The sequence below is a fragment of the Aquarana catesbeiana genome, linkage group LG12, assembly GCF_042186555.1.
Source record: "Aquarana catesbeiana isolate 2022-GZ linkage group LG12, ASM4218655v1, whole genome shotgun sequence".
NCBI lineage: Eukaryota > Metazoa > Chordata > Amphibia > Anura > Ranidae > Aquarana > Aquarana catesbeiana.
The window spans coordinates 221,402,772-221,423,295 of record NC_133335.1 but is presented as its reverse complement, the minus strand read 5'-3'; the positions used below and the strand labels follow the sequence as shown (position 1 = coordinate 221,423,295).

Sequence of the window (20,524 nt, the reverse complement as noted above, 5' to 3'; positions counted from 1 at the left end):
ATTGTAAAAAAATAAATACATAAAATGGTAAAAAATTTTAAAAATAAAAAACTACTGACACCAGTCGCAAAACTACCAGGGTCGTAAAGGTTGCACTTGCGAACAGGCCCTGGCATTCCGCCACCATGGGGGCCATTGAGGGGCCAGGCAGGGGTCAGGGGGCCCTTTATGGTTTTTGGCACCGGTTTCTAAATCATTCATCTGGAAAGAGCATGCTGCAAATGAATAATAAAATTCCTTGCACTTGTTATAAGTCAGTGACTTCGTATTGAAACCAGAGAGTCAGCAGAGCCAGAAAGCTACCATTTTCCACTGAAGAGGTCATCCTTTACAGCTCATACATTTGTCTTATGGCATGTCCATTTCTGGGAAAAAATTGAATATTTCCACCGTTTTTACCAGATCAAGAGATAATTTCATGTTGATGAGTACCAAAAGAAATTGTTGGGATTTGATGATTGGCGAGGTGGGAAAACCTGACATGCCAATGCTTGGAGGTGTCTGCATGTGCCTCTTCTGCCCCTTTCTTGATGTCTATGTGCATGTTCGTTTTCAGAGGGGGTAGACAAAGCCTGTGTGTCAAATTGCCCTGTTGAAGCTATGGCTGTCTTTCAGTGGTAAACCCAATGCAACCGGTTTTGCCAATGCAAGCCAACCACTGTGCATTGGTTTTAGGGACTAGACTATTTTGCACCCTAGGCAAGACTAGCTACTTGCACCCCCCCCCCCCCAATAAAATAAAAAATAAAGACTGCAAATACCGCCTGTAAAGTGTAAAGGGTTGCTTTCTCACCTCCTTGGCTGACTGGTGAGCTGGGAGGAAGTGATCTTGTGCCCAGCACCTCGTTGGCTAGATACCTCTTCTTCACGTATTGGCTGAAGTTTGCAGGAGATGACTTCATCTCCAGCTAATATCATCCAATCCTGCAGCGCTATGCGGAACTTCGGCACAGTGTGTGGGGAACAGGGCATCCATCAGACATTTTGGGGCCCCCTGGGTTTCCCCCCTTACATTAGGGTCCCTAAAGTCCCCCCCCCCCTTACATCAGGGTCCCAAGAGTTCCCTCTCCTTAAATCAGGACCCCAGAGTTCCAACCTTACATCAGAGTCCCCCTTTTATTAGGATCCTCAAAGTTCCCCCTCACATCAAGGTCCTTAAAGCGACCTCACATCAGGGTCCCCAAAACCCCCTTACATCATGGTCCTTAGAGCCTATTCCCTTTCAGTAGGGTACCCAAAGTTGGAAAGGAAGAGCAGAGTGGAGTAAGGAGAGCAGAATGGTTTAAGAGAATAGTTGGGGTAGTGGAATGGGAGGGGGGGAGTATTGTGAAGACCTCATCGCTTACATCAGGATCTGTTCCTTCTCATTGGAGCAGTCGGCTACAGCAGTGGTCATCAACACTGTCCTCAGGGCCCACTAACAGGCCAGGTTTGCAAGATAACTGAAATACATCACAGGTGATATCATTTGCTGCTCAGTGATTGCAGTATTCTAGTCTGTATCTCCCCAAGGTAATACATAAAATCTGGCCTGTTAGTGGGCCCTGAGGACAGGGTTGATGACCACTGGGCTACAGGACAGGTGGAAGCTGAAAGGCTGGGCACTGGGACCGGATAGGTTTTTGGAGGAGGAACTCCTTCCTCCTCTTCCTCTGAATGCCAGGGCCTGGGGGAGGGGCAAGCACGTGATTGGTTGCTAGGACATGGGTGGTCCTAGCAACCAAACCCTGGTGCTGAGAACAGCGGGCAGTGGTGGATGCGGTCAGCCGCCATACATTCAAGGAGAGTTCTGATTGCTGTTAAAGTTCTGTTAAAGTAGGGACGCTGACTGGGTATTTGGGCAGGATGCCCCATAGGGGGGGTTTGGACCCAGCAGCAACTGTCCGTGGCTACGCCCAAGGCAGCAGTGCACCCTAGGGCAGCTGCCTAGTTGTAGCACGGGCCCTGATTGGTTTTACGCTGCGTGGGTGCTATCGCTTTTCATGTCTCTTGACTGCCTGGTCCATAAGCCTTCCCTTGTCTAACAGGAGGGTAGGGGGGCAATGCATAATGCCTGTATCCTCCTTATTACTGTAGAAACGGCACTCATTCCAAAAGTAACAACTGCTACTTGCCCCATGGTTTTTCAGTTTGGTGCATGTTTATTTTCCATAGACAAGCCAATGTCCTCTTGGGTCTTTGGGTACCCATAAAGCAACTTCGTATTTTAATGGGTCGTCTTTAGAGCAGGAAAGGTAAGTGCACATACTGTTTGTCTACAGAAGCTAGAGACAGATCCAGTATTGAGATGCACAAGTTTCTGCGTTTGTCTTCCCACAGTACAGCACTTATTGCACGAATAGCCAATTGGCAGACCTTAATTCCATGTTGGGTCAGAGCTTACACTGTCGATTGCAGATGGCCCCAGAAGACAAGGGGAGCACATGGAAGGCACGTATGTGTGCCTTACTCTAAGGCCAACCTGTTAATTTGCCTGGAATGTGCAACGTACACTTATGCTTTAAAGGCATTACCAACCATATAACCTTGGTCAATGGTGTACCCTGTGTATCTATCTGCATGGAGGGGTCATCAACATCAGACCTACTACAAGGGTTTCCTAATCATTGGTTTACCCATTTAATACTGCTGATCAGTCAATTCTGGAATATCCAATACTTTTAGAAGTTTTAAAACGCCATAACTTAAGTCCAAGGACAGAGGTAAATGTCTCCATGGCGTTGCTGTTGACTGGGAAGCTCTTCTCTTAACTCAACTCACAGAGCACGTAAGAATCCATATTTTTTTTTTGTGTTGCACTAGCCCGTTTGGTGATGGTTCCAGGGTATAAACAGCGCTTATTTGACTATGTGAAGGCCCTGGCTTATGAAGTATGCTGGCTTCTCTTCATCTATATGGTCCAACTTTCCCAGCTTGGGCAACCAATACCTTTCATACGATCGTAAGTCAGTGCAGAGTGAAGCCCGGATGCAGAATGTGCTTAATTGCAGTGATCTTTGCTGTCCAGCTCACCCCAATCACACCAGGCCTTTCCGGCACAGTCCAGAATTGCCAGATGGCCAGTTCAAGATTGTCCATGAATACCTTGTCTCTGGGTGGCTTGCACGCTTTGGCTTTAGAAGATGTGCTCTGAGCTGCTGTCAGGATACTCGAAGCTGTGCTGTCGTTCGCTCAGCATGATCTGTTCGGTCGCGCTGCTGCCCATCTTCTCGTTGTACCAGGTGTCGTCGCTGTGCCGCGACTTGCTGGCCCCGTTGTTGCATCCGTCAACCAGGTTGTGCTTTTCGCAGATGCTGCCAGGCCCAGCTCGGGGAGGTTGGCTGTTTGTGTTTTTGTATTCATCCTCGATGTCTTTCCCGAGTTTCCAGCGCTTCCATTTTTTCAAGAGCTCGGATTGAACCTGGGGGGAGGACATAATGACAGACTGTTAAAGCAGGCGTGCGGATTGAGGATGGCTGCTCTTGTTTTTCGGGATGTTCTAGTCTCCTCGCAAATCAGTCAAACTCAACATATTGGTCCTAATCCAATGAATGTTTTCCTCATCTGCTAAATATTTACCCTCATCTCCCTCTGCCTGCTTTTTCCCATCTTGTATGCTAAATTCTGGCTCTTTCCTTTTAAGATATATGATGGCTTGTCTGCTGTGTTTCCATTTTCTACCCCCTCTCCTTTCACTAACTGTCATTCCATCTAGTCCATTTAATATATCAAAGGCAGGGGGGTAACTAAGGGTATTCTGTTATTCATATGCTAGAAGGGAACTTCGGTCAAAAATACGGATTGAATCCTAACTGAACTTTTAGTTTATATCAGCTAAATACAGCCCCAGTGCCTCAACAAAAAATATATATATACTGTATATATATATATTTTTAAAGCAGCCACGGCCTGAGTAGAAAAGCCTGTCGCCTATCCAGCATCCTGCAGAAAAGGACTCGTACACACGACCGGATTTTCGGCAGACAAAGCACCAGACTTTTGTCCGAAGGGCGTCTGCCTGGATTTTGTCTTGCATACAAATGGCACACAATTGTCGGCCAACAAACACGAACATAGTGACGTACCACTTGGAATTACTTGAGCGCCACCCTTTGTTCACCTTCTGCTAATGTCGCGTTTGGTGAGCATTGATTCCGAGCATGCGTGTTTGTACTTTGGACTTTTGTGTGACGGACTTGTGCACACACGATAGGAAGATCTGACAACAGACCATTGTCCGCCGAAAATTTACTAGCCTGCCATCCAACATTTGTTGGCTGAAAGTTGGACAACAATTGTCTGATGGAGCATACTAATGGTCAGATTTTAGGCAAACAGTCTGTAATCACACAATTCCCTGCCAAAAATCCGATCGTGTGTACGAGGCTTTAAAGTGGAGTTCCGGCGAAAACATTTTTTTTTTTATTGAACGTAGCATTATTACTAATGGAATAATATAAAATGATCATGATCGTTTTAGGTAAAATATACATTTCTTACTGGAATATTCTCTGCCTCCGTTTGTGGCCATGTGAAGCCCAATCCAGATCGCTTCCTGGATTAGCTTTGGAGACCAGCATGCACCTCTCGATCTTGCGCATGCGTGATTTACCGGCGCAGTGGCGCCGATTGCCCACAGCTTAGGGGAGGAGGTCACGAGGAGCTCTGCGGACCAGGAAGTGGCAGATTACAAGGACTACATAGCAACAGTGCGTTTCTGGTAAGTATAAAATCATTTTTTCCTCCAAATGTTTCGTATGGGGAGTAACCTCTTCTCTTTCGACATGAGACTAGCATGCAACAAAAAACGGACAAACGGTCGTCCGAAATTCTGATTGTGTGCAGGCGGCTTTACCCTCTGTGTGGAAGCAGTGATCTCTCTTTTGACATGCCCCCCTGCTGAATCAGACTTATAGCTCTGAAATCATTCATGCTCACTGCTGATTGGAAAACTCTAGCTCAGATGCAGCATGCTGGACCTCTGCAGAGAGACCACCGCTTTCCCACAAAGCAGGGGCCCTTTTCTACAACATGCTGGCAGGGGACAGGCTTTTCTAATCCTGCTGTGGCTGCTCTAAAAAAATGCACTGAAAGTCATTTGTTTTGATGCACCTAGAACGTATTTATCGGAATTCAGTTGAAATTGCACTTGGTTATCTGGTACACTATAACCACTTCAGCCCCAGAAGCCCCCCCCCCCACCTTCCTGACCAGGTCATTTTTTGCGATACGACACTGCGCTACTTTAACTGACAATTGCGCAATCGCAATAGAGCTTTCTTTTGGTGGCATTTGATCACCTCTGCAGTTTTTATTTTGTGCCCTATAAACAAAAAAAAAACCTGACAATTTTGAAAAGATTTTTTTAATTTTCTGCTATAAAACATATCCATTCAAAAAAAAAAAATCAAATTTTCTCATCAGTTTAGGTCAATATGTATTCTGCTACACTTTTTTTTTTTTTTTTTTTTAGAAAAAATATTCCAATAAGTGTGTATATATGTATATGTGTATTTTTATTTTAGCACAGACCCTGGGAAATAAAATGGCGATTGTTGCAATATTTTACGTCACACTGTATTTGCGCAGCGGTCATTCAAACTTTCACTTCAGCGGTCTTTCATTTCAATTAATAAAAAAAAAACAAAAAAAAAACGAAACAGTAAAGTTAGCCCAGTTTTTTTGTATAATGTGAAAGATGATGTTATGCCCTGAGAATCGTAAGAGAATCGTGATCTTTATTCTAAGCAAAAAAAAAACATCATGATTCTCATTTTAGCCAGAATCGTGCAGCTATGTGTGCTTTCTAACTGTCGGGGATGTGCTTTCATTAAAAGGAAAATGGAGATCCGTGTTTCTGCTTAGCAGAAACACAAGGGGCAAACATGGCAAACTGCTCCTCCCCCCAGATGTATGAGCATTATTTGTCAGCAAACCCCCCCCCCCCCAAAAAAAAAAAACTGAGCACAAATCTGCATGATTACCCCCAAGCATAAATCCCCCCTCCTCCCAGCACAAATCCACATCACTGCTGAATTCCCCCCTCCCAAAACAAATATTTGCCCCCATCCCCCAAACTCCCCCCACACAAACCCCCTCCCCCCCCTCATCCCTTTTAGCACAAATCCCTCCTCAGGAAAAAAATTTCCCCTCCTAGCACAATTCCAACCCCCCCTCCCCATCACCTTTTTTAAACACAAAACCCCCCAATCCCCCCTCCTAGCACAAATCCTCTTCCCTCATCCCCCACTTCCATCACAGATCCCCCTAAAAAACCACTCCAACACAAATTCCCTCCCCCTAATCTCCTTACAGCACCCTCCGACCTTATATGCAGGGCTGTCTTAATGCATGGGCATCCCTGGGCACTGCCCGGGGGCCCAAGGTGCATGGGGGGCCCCATGAAAATCTTGCATTACAGCATACTTGCAAACTGTCCCGGATTTGATGGGACAGTCACGTTTTTTTTATTAAGCTGCCCCGAGATGGCAGTGTTCTGTGCAGATTCCTGGAACCTGTACTGTGCCCTCCTGATCCCAGTATTGTGCCCTTCTGCCTCCCCCCCCCTGTACTGTGCCCTTTGTGTTGATTAGTCTTTCACTTATGGTATGTTTAATTGTCTAAAATCGATTTTATTGAACGTACTAATAAATATATGTTTAATTCTATCATTTATACTTGTTCTTGAAAGTAGGTGCGTAAATTGGGGCTGGTAAGGGCCCCACTGCATTACTTTGCCCAGGGGCCCATGAAGTTATTAAGACAGCCCTGCTTATATGAGACCACAGTGCCCGGGGCAGCCGCCCCTCCTGCCACCCCTTATCCTGGCCCTGGGTGTGGTTGGGACTTCCCTTCCTTTTTTCCCCACATGACAATACTGGTACCTGAGTGACCCATCACATGGGGGGTGGGGGGCAGTCCTCGGCCCTGTGTAAGCTCTGATTAGGATCAACTTAGAGCTGCGTGTTCTCACTCTCAATGGCATGGGAGTAAAGAAAAGGCAAAATAAGCTGCTGGAGATGCCTGCTTTCAAATCAGAATCTTTTACTTTGTCCTTTGAACCCTCACTTCAAAAATGATAGGGAAAAAGAGAATTTGATTGGCTTCCTCGGGGGGCTCTAAACGTTTCCCAGTTCCGCCACATCCTTCAAATGAACGAATGCTCAATACTAAACTACGGATTCAAGATGAGGACTTACTAATGCTTCATCCCGGGGCAATCCCCTCTCTGAAACGCTTTGAAAAAATTAATCCCCATAAATGTCCCCTTTTTATTCGTTCTCAATGTCTTCCAATGTGGCTGGCCCAGTGACTCTCGACCTCGTGTTTTAGATTTTCTCACATAATTCTGCACATTATTTGCCCTTTAACCTCCAGCCTTCAGAAAGCTTCCATTACTGTTTGGCAGCGGAGCTTTGTTTACAAACGGACATTGATTTACATGTTTTACTATAAATAACGGGAAGCAGATGTTCCGAGCAGGAAGCAGAATTTGAGGAAGGAGCGAACGCAGAATGGAGAATGTCACAAGTGACAGTTATTGTAGGGAAAGCAACACTTACAAAAGTGTATGTATGTATGTATGTGTGTATATATATATAAATATATAAATAATGCATAGCTCCCAACTGTCCCTGATTTGGAGCAATGTCCCTCATTCCTCCTCATTTGTCCTTCATTTTGGTCTGATCTATATAGTTGTATATAAAATGCACTTTTTATCTTTCAAAAAGTGTTTCTCAGTGCTAAACCTTTCATCCAATTTCTAAATTGTCAATAGTCAATTTTAAAAGCCAATATACAGGAAGAGTAGTGGTTAAAAAAAAGCCCCTGTAGATTTTGGTTAATTCTCCTTTAAGTGGGTGTGGCAGAGGGTGTGTCATATGCCTACGTTTGCCAGTAGGTGTCCCTCATTCCCATCTCAAAATGTTGGGAGGTATTATATATAGATATAATCTCTCTCTGTGTGTGTGTGTGTGTGTGTGTGTGTATATGTGTATGTGTATATATATATATATATATATATATATATATATATATATATATATATATATATATATATATTCACATACATATGTTGTAAATCCACTTGTGGAACCACCCACCAACTTTTGGCCCCCCGCTGCGCCGGATCCCATAAGTGATTGAGCATTTCCAGGTAGGGCACCATCTGTGCTGTCATTCGCTACAGCACGAGTCTGTCAGCAGGTCCCAGCCAATGATTTATGGCCAACACCTGCTGATCAGCTTAGCGAATCACAGTCCAGAGCCCTGTGTTTGCATAGTTCCCAACTGTCCTTGATTTCAAGGGACTGTCCCTGATTTTGAGCAATGTCCCCCTGTCCCTCATTCCTCCTCATTTGTCCCTCATTTTTTTCTGCTCTATATAGGTGTATTTAAATTGCACTTTTTATCTATCAAAAAGTGTTTCCCAGTGCTAAACCTTTCAACTGATTTGTAAATTCCAAAAGCCAATATAAAGGAATGATAGTGGTAAAAAAAAGTACTTGTGGGTTTAACCAATCTTGTTTTTTTTGTACAATTCTCCTTTAAGGGGGAGTGGCAAGGGGTGTGTCCTATGCCTGCATACTTTTGCCGATAGGTGTCCCTCATTCCCACCTCAAAAAGTTGGGAGGCATGTATTTGCTTTGCAGGGAGAAAACTCAGCTGCATCTATTAGTAAAAGCAGCACACATTACACCAGTCCCAGCCAGTGTCATTAGTACAGTTGACGGTGTATAGTATTAGCACTGATCGCTGTATTAGTGTCAGTTACTCAGTTCCCACCCTGTGTTAGTGTAGCGGACAATCTGACGCTATCACAATCCTACTAAAAGTGGCTGATCGCCGCCGCTACAAGCGCAAAAAAAAATTTCAGTGTATATACCATAGTTTGTAGGCTCTATAACTTTCACGCAAACCAATCAATATAAACGTAGTGAGATTTTTTAATTTTATTTTTTTTTTACCAAAGACATGTAGCAGAATATATTTTGGCCTAAAATGTATGAAAATGTTTTTCTTTTAATCGGATCTGTTTTATAACAGAAAGTAAAAAAGTATGGTTTTCCTTTTTTTTCCAAAATTGTCGGCCTTTTTTAGTTTATATAATAAAAAAAAAAAAAACGCAGTGGTGATCAAATACCACCAAAAGAAAGCGCTATTTGTATGAAAATAATTAAATAAATTTCATTTGGGTACTGTGTTGCTTGACTGCCCAGTTGCCAGTTAAAGTAGTGCAGTGCCGCATAGAAAAAAAATGCCCTGGTCATGAACTGGGTAAAACCTTCTGGAGCTTAAGGGGATTTATATATATATCACATACATACATCCATCCATCCATACATACATACATACATCCATACATCAAGAACTATGAATATGTATAGAAATAAGCACAATTTTTTCCCTGGTCTTTAGATGACCGCTGGCAGGGGTGTATGACAGATCCTACTACTCCTATAGAGCCCAGCAGCACAGGGTGCCCAGTACAGCCTGACTGCATAATGGTTTAGGGCCTGTTCACAGTACAGGAGATGTCTTCAAACCATCTAAACATGTCTTCAAACCATCTAAACAAATGGGCCATTTTACTGTCCTTCAGGCTTTGAGGGGAGAGGGGGGGGGGGTGGCCAGGCTGTGGGCCAGTCGTAGTGGAAAATGCAACGCTGTCAGTGGGAGTAAACAATGCCCCATCATTGGGTTTAGCGGAAAGAGTAGTGCCCAATTGTTGGCGTCAGTGGAAGGAATAATGCTTCAATGTTGGTGTCAGTGGGAGAAATAGTGTCTGGCGATGTGGGGGGGGTTGGGGGGTGTATGTGGTAGTGGAAGGTATCAGTAGAGCAGCGGATAATGTCAATCGTTTTTTATATATTTCTTTTTTTACAATTTCATTTTGTTTTTTGTTTTTTCTCGCAATGCTTTTTTTTTTGCGGTTTGGGGCAGTGGACAGTGTCAGTAGGGTGGGGGGATGGTGTCAGTTTTTTATATCGTTATTTTTTTTCTACAATCTTATTTTTTTATTTTTATATTAAAACAATTTAATTCTGTAATATTTATTGAATTTTTTTGTTTCTATCAGCCCTGTTGGTGGGCTTTGGTGAGATATCAGGGATCTAAACAGACCCCTGACATCTCCCCTTTGAGACAGAAAAAGGGACTGACGCCAGAGATCCCCCAGTCTCTTTCTAAGCAGTCTCAGCATTGCAGATTAATGAACAGAGACAGCGGCTCCTGTTCATTCATAAAACTGAAGCAGAGTAATACAGTTTACTCTGCTCAGTAATCAGAGGACACTAGTGTGATCAGTAGCGATCGCTCTGTGTCAAATTCAAAACAGGAAGGGGCCGGTAAATTACATATTTACCGCACCCTTCCTCCGCTCTCCATCTTGACATCTCTCCCACCGGCTGTGGGGGATAAGAGGGAAGGCGGGGGCGGAAGAGGCGCACACAGCGGGGCAGAGGAGGAGCATGCAGCGGGGTGGAGGAGGAGCACACAGCGGGGCAGAGGAAGACACAGCAGGGTGGAGGAGGAGCACACAAGGGGGCAGAGGAAGACACGGGGCGGAGGAGGAGCTTTCAGAGGAGGAGCACACAGGGGGGTGGAGGAAGAGCATGCTGCGGGGAGGAGGAGGAGCACACAGCGGGGCAGAGGAAGACACAGCGGGGTGGAGGAGGAGCACACAGCGGGGCTGAGGAAGACACAGGGGGGTGGAGGAGGAGCATACAGCGGGGCAGAGGAAGACACAGGGCAGAGGAGGAGCACGCAGCAGGGTGGAGGAGGAGCACACAGTGGGGCAGAGGAAGACATAGCGGGGTGAAGGAGGAGCGCACGGGGGGGCAGAGGAAGACACGGGGCGGAGCTTTCAGAGGAGGAGCACACAGCAGGGCGGAGGAAGAGCACACAGCGGGGAGGAGGCGGAGCACACAGCGGGGCAGAGGAAAACACCGGGCGGAGGAGGAGCATGCGGCGGGGTGGAGGAGGAGCACGCAGCGGGGCAGAGGAGGAGCACGCAGCGGGGCAGAGGAGGAGCACGCAGCGGGGCAGAGGAGGAGCATGCAGCGGGGCAGAGGAAGACACCGGGCGGAGGAGGAGCACACAGCGGGGCAGAGGAGGAGCACACAGCGGGGCAGAGGAGGAGCACGCAGCAGGGCGGAGGAAGACACTGGGCTGAGGAGGAGCACACAGTGGAGCGGAGGAGGAGCACGCAGTGGGGCGGAGGAAGACACAGCGGGGCAGAGGAGGAACACACAGCGGGACAGAGGAAGAGCACACAGTGGGGCAGAGGAAGACACGGGGCAGAGGAGGAGCGCACAGCGGGGCGGAGGAAGAGCACGCAATGGGGCGGAGGAAGGCACAGCGGGCAGAGGAGGAGCACACAGTGGGCAGAGGAATACACGGGGCAGAGGAAGAGCACACAGCGGGCAGAGGAATACACGGGGCAGAGGAAGAGCACACAGCGGGCAGAGGAATACACGGGGCAGAGGAGGAGCACACAGCGGGGCAGAGGAGGAGCACACAGCGGGGCAGAGGAGGAGCACACAGCGGGGCAGAGGAGGAGCACACAGCGGGGCAGAGGAGGAGCACACAGCGGGGCAGAGGAAGACACGGGGCAGAGGAAGATACAGCGGGGCAGAGGAAGACACGGGGCGGAGGAGGAGCACACAGCGGGGCAGAGGAAGACACGGGGTGGAGGAGGAGCACGCAATGGGGCGGAGGAAAAGCACGCAATGGGGCGGAGGAAGAGCACGCAATGGGGCGGAGGAAGAGCACGCAATGGGGCGGAGGAGGAGCACACAGCGGGCAGAGGAATACACAGGGCAGAGGAGGAGCACACAGCGGGGCAGAGGAGGAGCACACAGCGGGGCAGAGGAGGAGCACGCAATGGGGCGGAGGAAGGCACGGGGCGGAGGAAGACACAGCGGGGCAGAGTAAGACACGGGGCAGAGGAGGAGCACACAGCGGGGCAGAGGAGGAGCACACAGCGGGGCAGAGGAAGAGCACGCAATGGGGCGGAGGAAGGCACGGGGCGGAGGAAGACACAGCGGGGCAGAGTAAGACACGGGGTGGAGGAGGAGCACACAGCGAGGCGGAGGAGGAGCACGCAATGGGGCGGAGGAAGAGCACGCAATGGGGCGGAGGAAGAGCACGCAATGGGGCGGAGGAAGAGCACGCAATGGGGCAGAGGAAGAGCACGCAATGGGGCGGAGAAAGAGCACGCAATGGGGCGGAGAAAGAGCACGCAGTGGGGGCGGAGGAGGAGCACGCAGGGGGGCGGAGGAGGAGCACGCAGGGGGGCGGAGGAAGACATGGGGCGGAGGAGGACACAGGAAACAGTTGGGATGATCAGTGCGGCGGGAGGGACAGCTGTGGGCACCAATCTCCCTGTATGACATTTTAGCTGACAGCCGTGGGAGGGAGAGGAGGAGAAGCGGCTGTCAGCTCAGCTGAAAAGCTATACGGGGAGATCGGTGCACACAGTTGTCCCCCGCCGCACCGATCATCCCCGGCTGTCAAGGGACAATCATCCAGATCCATGTGTGCAGGGTGGGTCACAGTGAACACCCTGCACACATGGATGATACGCCACTGGCTGGAGCGTCGAAGAGAAGAGGCTGCGGAGGAAAGGGTTGCATGGAAGGAGAAGCCTGTGGAAGATAAAACAGAAGGTAAGTAAAATGTGCTTTTTGTTGGTACTCTGGACAAAAATGGGCATTTAACCCATTCTGCAGTGCAGAAGCACCAATGCAAGGTTTTTTTTTTTTTTTACAATTTTCCCTGGAATTCAGCTTTTATGGTTCCTTTTCTGTAAACTGCTTAGTGTTGTTGACAAAACAAGCATGCTGCACTTTTTATGTTCATTGTTGTCCTTCATTGTTTTTTTTTTTTGGCTCTTTAAAGAAAATTTAAAAATGTAATCTTGCACAGGTCACAATGAAGGTTCGATCACTTACCTCTTTGTTGACAAAACAGTAGAGTACAGCTACCAGCATTCCCTGCAGAAACGAGAGAGAAACAAGAGTTTTGTCAGCTGAAAAAAGGAACATTGACAGACATACATAGCTCCCAACTTTTTGAGATGGGAACGAGGGACACTTATTAGCAAAAAGTATGTAGGTATAGGACACATCCCCTGCCACGCCCCCTTAAAGGAGAATTACACACAAAAAAGAATCTGTTAAACCCTCAAGTGCTTTTTTTTACCCCATTATTCCAACAATGTAGCAATTTAGAAATTGGATGAAAGGTTTAGCACTGGGAAACACTTTTTGAAAGATAAAAAGTGCATTTTATATACAACTATATAGATCGGGACAAATGGGGAGGAAAGAGGGACATTGCTCCAAATCAGGGACAGTCCCTCGAAATCAGGGACAATTGGGAGCTATGGATATACAGTCCAGGGAAAGGGGCGGGGATTCCGCATTGCCTAAATATTATGTGAAAGGGAGGATCAGGTTGGAATAAGGACACTTATGCCTTTTGGTCATATGATGTATCATTTAAAACAGAGCTGGGCAAGGGGGTAGAGCAGAAAAGGTGATTGCAGCAGAAGACGAGTCCAAAAAGGGCAGGATCTGCAATTTATGGTGCTCATGGAGGTTAGGGGGCGCACTTTGGCTTTTTTTTTTTTTTACCTTGAGTGCTAAAGGACCTCATCCTGGTTCTATTCCAAATGCCCCTGCTTCCTGGAGACCTGCGGTTAGTACTCAGCACCTTGGAGAGTTTCAGTTGCATCTGGAAGCGGCCAGCATGGGAGTTTTGCACTCCCATAGCTCCCAACAGTCCCTGATTTCTAGGGACTGTCCCTGATTTGGAGCAATGTCCCTCTGTCCTTCATTCCTCCTCATTTGTTCCTCATTTTGATCTGATCTATATAGTTGTATATAAAACGTACTTTTTATCTTTCAAAAAGAGTTTCCTGGCGCTAAACCTTTCATCCAATTTCTGAATTGCTGCATTTGTAAATTTTAAAAGCCAATATAAAGGAATAGTAGTAGTAAAAAAAAAAGCACTTTTAGATTTAATTAAACTTTTTCTTGGTTAAAATGGAGGTCCGCTGAAATTTTTTTTTTTAAAGTCAGCAGCTACAAATACTGCAGCTACTGACTTTTAAAAGAAGGACACTTACCTGTCCAGGGCGCCCGCGATGTTGGCACCCGAAGCCAATCTGTCCCTCGGTCCTCGGGTGCTGCCGCCGCCATCTTCGGTAAGGGAATCAGGAAGTGAAGCCTTGCAGTTTCACTTCCCGGTTCCCTACTGCGCATGCGCGAGTTGCGCTGCGCAATCCGGATGGTCCCTGCTGTCTCTGGGACCCGTGTGTTTCCCAGCAGACAGCGGGGGGGGGGGGGGACAGAAAGAGGCGTAGACTGCCGTGGGAGTCTTTGCCCGGTAGTGGGTGCAAATACCTGTATTATACAGGTATCTGCACCCCCCTCCCCCCTGAAAGGTGCCAAATGTGACACCAGAGGGGGGGGTTCCGAAAAACGGAGGTTCCATTTTTATGTGAACCTCCGCTTTAATTCTCTTTTAAGTGGGTGTGGCAGGGGCCGTGTCCTATACCTACATACATTTGCCAGTAGGTGTCCCTCATTCCCATGTCAAAATGTTGGGAGGTGTGCTGTACTTAGACCCTCCCAGCAGAGGAGGTGGCTATAACGTGCAAGAAGGGAGGGGGCTGTGCTAGGGAATTATCTCTCCCTGGAGTAGCCAAAATTTTCAAGCAAGTTTATTATAGATTAAGATTGCAAGTCAATAAAAAATTAATTTTTGAAAAGAAAAAAAAATGCTGGAAGTAATCATTTAAAATACTTAATTTCTCTGTGCCCTTACATCCATTTTTTTTTATTTGGTAACAGAGTCTCTTCAATCATATTCTCATAAAGCCCACTTTAACTTGCCTGGAATGAGCCGATAAAGAGGTCAAAGAAAAGTTTCACTAGTCTCAGGGTTCCCATTGCCGTCTCATCGGTTACCAGCGCAAACACCACTTCATGTATTCCCAGCAGAGGGATGAGTGTGAGCGTGGATCTTGCCAGCCTGGTAGAAGACATAGTAACATACAGGTGAAGTTATTATACCATTTCCACTCATGTGACCACCCCCTGCTTGTTTCCTTTTTAAAGTGCCCATGTAGGTTTGGAGAAAAATTGCCATTAAGAAATATAGAAACTGCATTTTTTTTTCTTTTTAAAATATAGAAACTGCATTTTTAGTTCCTTTTTATGAAGGTTTTAGAGTTATTTGTAGGGTAATGTTAAACTTCACCTCCCATTCCAACTCTCTCCCCAAGTCCCGGCGGTCTCCTCCCAGCCAATCGGGATCTCTGGACCCGCTTCCTGATTGGCCGGGGGGGCGGAGAAGAAAGACATTAGCGAATGTTAGTTTGGTAATGTTACACAACTGGGTAAGCTTCGGGGCCCACCCTTTTTTTGAAACCAATAAGAGCCTGAGGCTCTAATCATGTGCTTCCAAAAAAAAAAAACAGATTAAAAACCATGCATCCGGCACCCTGCATGTAGATTAGGGGCCAGGCGCATGGATTGGGGGGGGCCCATGCACCCTGCATGTAGATTAGGGGCCAGGCGCATGGATTAGGGGGGGCCCATGCACCCTGCATGTAGATTAGGGGCCAGGCGCATGGATTAGGGGGGGCCCATGCACCCTGCATGTAGATTAGGGGCCAGGCGCATGAGCGGCCGCCACTGTAAACTGGTCATTGTAAGAACCCTTGTCAGTGCTAGGAAAAGAAGAAAGAAATGGCTGCACATCTAGAACTTTCGATTGCCTTTTATTTTCTCGTTTCTCACAACGATGACACCAAAATGTGGTCACGTAGACGCGTTTCACACCTACATCTTGTGCTTAATCATTACCATGGTAATGATTAAGCACAGGATGTAGATGTGAAACGCGTCTACGTGACCACAGTTTGGTGTCTTTGGTGTTATAGTTGTGAGACAAAATAAAAGGCAATCGGAAGTTCTGGATGTGCAGCCATTTCTTTCCAAGTTTCCCATGGAGGCGGGCCGGGGCTAGCACTCTGCATGATACTCCAATCAGCCTTATCTCTAAACAACTGGAGCGCAGCGGTTCCCTTTCTTGTATACTACCTTGTCAATGCTAAATGGTTCGCCTCAACAGTGTTAACTGATACATTTCTTAGAGAACTAGTTCTTTTGAAAAAAAAAAAAAAAAAACAGACTTACTGGCCAGATCACCAGATGAAAATAGAAGGAAGAAAGCCGACAAATAGAAAACGAATGCAGCCATCACATGTAGGAATTGGAAGGCTGCAATATATATGTAATAAATGTTTGCTGTTGGGTTTAATACCGCTTTAAGCTTAAATAATTATAAACAATTCAACAATCCAAAAGATTCCTCTGTCCACATTTTACAGCATGGACGGAGGAATCTCCTAATGCACAGACACAGCTGTTGCTCCCAATATGGCATCCATGTGGGTGCACAGCGCCAAATACAGACATTGTGGGTTCGGGAACATGCAACCACACGGGTGTCATATTGGGCGCTGCGGCTGTGTCCCAATTTAACTTTTTTTGCCCTGTACTGAAAAGCTTGGAGATGATGCTGGATGTCCTCCAGCCCGGAAATGAGGCGGGCTCTATCGGACTTGATGCAGAGTGTAATGCACAATATGAGAGGCTCACAGTGTGCACTGAAATCAGTTTTGGTACAGGAGAGGAGTCTGCACAATTGTGCATGACTGAAGGGAAGACTGGAGTTCATCTTTAACATGACCCTTCCAAAAGTTCTCCAAAACCTTCACCATTGGTTAAAAAAAAACAACTACAGTGGAACCTTGGATTACGAGCATAATCCGTTCCAGGAGAATGCTCGTAATCCAAAGCACTCGCATATCAAAGCGAGTTTCCCCATAGAAGTCAATGGAAACGAAGATAATTAGTTCCACATTGATTGATTTCTATTGCATGCAATACCGCATGTGGCCAGAGGTGGGGAGGTGCTGGAGAGCCTCAGAAATATTCGGGAACAGCTCGGCTGAACTCAGAAACACTCGGGAACTAAGAATTTCAGAGTGGTTCCGAGCATTTCCGAACGGCTCTGAACCGTTCCAAGTGTCACCGGCGCCCCCGCACCTCTGGCCAAATGCGGTACTGCACACCACATTAGCTTGAATTCTGCTCGTTTTGGGAGACAACACTCGCAAACCGAGTCAGGATTTAAAAAAGAAAAAGTTGTTCGTCTTTCAAAACGCTCGTTAATCACGTTACTCCTTAACCAAGGTTCCACTGTATTACTACTTCCTTGCCGCCTCCTTTGCAGCAGGATGTTTCTCACTACAGTACAAGAGCACTTTAATCACTGCAGTACAGGAGCACTTTAATCACTGCAGTACAGGAGCACTTTAATCACTACAGTACAGGAGCACTTTAATCACTACAGTACAAGAGCACTTTAATCACTACAGTACAGGAGCACTTTAATCACTACAGTACAGGAGCACTTTAATCACTACAGTACAGGAGCACTTTAATCACTACAGTACAGGAGCACTTTAATCACTACAGTACAGGAGCACTTTAATCACTACAGTACAGGAGCACTTTAATCACTACAGTACAGGAGCACTTTAACTGGGAAACCACAGTCTGCCCTGCGCAGCATCTGTGCCGTCCATGCGACTTGTGCCGCCATTTTGCGGGTGTCACACGTCTCTCACCTGAGTTTATAGTCTGTGTACCTCATCTGATGAGCTCGCATCTTCGACAACAGAATCTGAATTATCCTCATGAATATTAAAAAGTTGATCTACAAAGTACAAGAAAAAGAAAAGATCCATTTGCATGGAAATCTAAACATTTTGGCATTCTTTTACTTTTACAAGGGATTGTCTCATGGCAAAACAATCCGGAGTGTTAGAACGCAGCTGCTGCATCCCCACGGATCTTCTTGCAAACAAAAACAGAATCTTATTTCCCAACTATTAAAGTATAGCTAAAGGCAAACCATTGTCATTGTGACTGTAAATAAGAGGAAATCTCACCAACAGAGACCTGGATAGCAGTCATTCTCCTTGTGCAGGGTGACTGGTCTCGTCTCCGCCCCCCTCCTGTCGTTTTCTGCAGGCAGCCCACAGTGGGTGGAGCCTGCTCTGTCCCTCCCACATCCCTGTTCTCTGCACAGACTATGTACAGCACAGTGATTATGTCACCGCTACTTTTACAGGGTGATATCTGAGTTTGCAACTTGATGGCATTTGATGCACATAAAGTAGATTTATATCCCTTTTGGCTATTAAGTAATATATTAAAATTACATTTTTTGTGCTTGGAGTTCAGCTTTAAGGGCCGGTTCACACCAGAACGCGGTGCAGAAAACCCACGTTCCATGTACGTTTCCCCGCACCATCAGGGCTTTTTTTTCCCAGAGAATAGGTGCAGGAACTCCCCCCTTCCGAGTCACTTCTCGTCTCCACCCCCTGTCCATCTCCCAGTAGCGCCCCTTTTTGAGAATAAAGAGCCAAGTATCATTTTGTGGTGCCAAGTAATTTGTATGGAAAGTAGTAAAATAGATCCCTTGCAACCAGCAGCCATAGACCCCCCCCCCCCCCCCCCCCAGCAACAATGTATTCACCCAGGAACAATAGACCCCCCAATGGACCCCACAAAAAATACCACCCCAGCAGCAACAGAAGATCTCCCAGCAACCAGCAGAAATAGACCTCTCCCTTAACAGTTGATCTCTTCCAGCAACAATAGATCCCCCATGCAAAAATAGATCCCCTCCAGCAACAGCAAATCTCCCAGCAGCCAGCATCAACAGAGCCCCCAGCACCCCTTGCCATTACATACATTCAGTGCTGGAACTGCGTTCTCGCTGAAAAATAGCCCATGCAGCGAGTTTGCCTGCAACCGGATCACATGGTACCATGCGATGCACTTCCAGTGAGTTCCCAAAAGTAGCGCATGCATGGTACCATGCAATGCACTCAGTGGTGTATTTAGGTTTTGTGCTGTCCTAGGACTGACTAAACTCGTGCACCCCCCTAGTTTAAGTATGGCCAACCCCTTCCTGTAAAGACCTGCCATCTGTAAACCACACCCCTTCCTCTTCAGGCTCCACCTTTTTCTCTTAGAGCTCAACTCATCCTCCACTAATTTCCACTCGCCAAATGCAGGCGAGTGGAAATTTTGAGGTGTGTGTGTGTATATATGTATATGTGTGTGTGTGTGTGTATGTATATATATATTTTAATCAAATGTATATACAGTATCTCACAAAAGTGAGTACACCCCTCACATTTTTGTAAATATTTTCTTCAGTGTTGTCACATGAAAAGATAGGACACTTTGCTACAATGTAAAGTAGTGAGTGTACAGCTTGTATAACAGTGTAAATTTGCTGTCCCCTCAAAATAACTCAACACACAGCCATTAATGTCTAAACCGCTGGCAACAAAAGTGAGTACACCCCTTTGGTTGGGACTCTTCGTTTGGGAGAAGGTTTTTTTTTGTGCGGGGGGGCTGCTTTTTTGCCGCCCCCCTGCAAAGTTCCGCCCTGGGCCTTGTCGGCCTAGGCCAAGATACAGCGCTGAATGCACTTGTAGCAAGTTTCCCAAAGTAGTGCATGCACTACTTTTGATGGGGTGCGGTTTCAGCCCATTCTAAAAGAATGGGCTGAAACTGCACCGCACAGAAATACATGTGAATTGCACAGGAATGCACAGTGCATTCCCTGTTCGATTCCAAGCGTGAACCGGCCCTAAGAGGGGAGAGGATTTAGAGCCCCTATCAGGATTTTGTTGCTGTTGAGTTCTTCACTGGGAAGATTTCTCTCACTTCCTACACTGCCTGACAACCATCACAGGGGCACGGAGTGAGAGGTATTACCCATAGACCTGTTTCACACAGGTTTCAGCTTGTATAAGAGCAGTGTGAACAGCAAGCTTTGTGGAAGCTTTTAAATTACCATTCAACTCCAGTTTGTAAATGTTGAACACAGATTGTAATGGGAGTGCTGATTGCCACTTTAAGCAAGCTGCTTGCAGGCTTCAGAATTTCTTCCGAAGCCTGGTAGCAGCTTGATTAAAGTGGCAATCGGCACTCTCATTAGGATTTATGTTCAGCATTTACAAACTGGAGCTGAATGGCAATTTAAAAGCTTCAAAGCTTGCGGAAAGCTCTGCCCAATGCTTCGTCAATGCTTCCTGTTCACACCGCTCTTATATAAGCTGAAGCCCATGTGTAAAACAGGCCTTAGGGGCACACAGACATTAAAATCTGACAGAGGTTCTAATTCTTCCCCCATTGTATTCAAAACTTGAAAAAAAAAAAAGGGTTTTGACTAGACATACACTTTAATTTATGGAAGGAGTGGGGTATCCTAAAAGAAAATACATAAACAAAATTAATAAATTAAAAAAAAAAAAAAAAAAAAATTAATAAATTAAAAAAAAAAAAAAAAAAAGTGCATCGTGCTTAAAGCTGATCTTGCGCCCTAGCGATCGCGTCCCCTTATTCAAGCTAACACCACAACCCCCCCGCCAAAAATACTG

At 46.4% G+C, this 20,524-nt stretch overlaps 1 protein-coding gene across 3 annotated transcripts in view; it reads right to left on the bottom strand.

Annotated features, from left to right (window-relative positions):
- Positions 1-732: 732 nt before the first annotated feature.
- The window catches only part of GCGR (glucagon receptor), a 111,947-nt gene continuing 92,155 nt past the window's right edge, over positions 733-20,524 (bottom strand). For all 3 annotated transcript variants that reach the window (XM_073606735.1, XM_073606736.1, XM_073606737.1), the window contains exons 11-14: positions 17,690-17,778; positions 14,883-15,021; positions 12,936-12,977; positions 733-3,400 (exon numbers count right to left, since the gene is read on the bottom strand). In XM_073606735.1, coding sequence (XP_073462836.1) covers positions 3,116-3,400; positions 12,936-12,977; positions 14,883-15,021; positions 17,690-17,778 — 555 coding nt within the window. In that variant the 3' untranslated portion in view covers positions 733-3,115. The remainder of the gene's footprint in view (positions 3,401-12,935; positions 12,978-14,882; positions 15,022-17,689; positions 17,779-20,524) is intronic.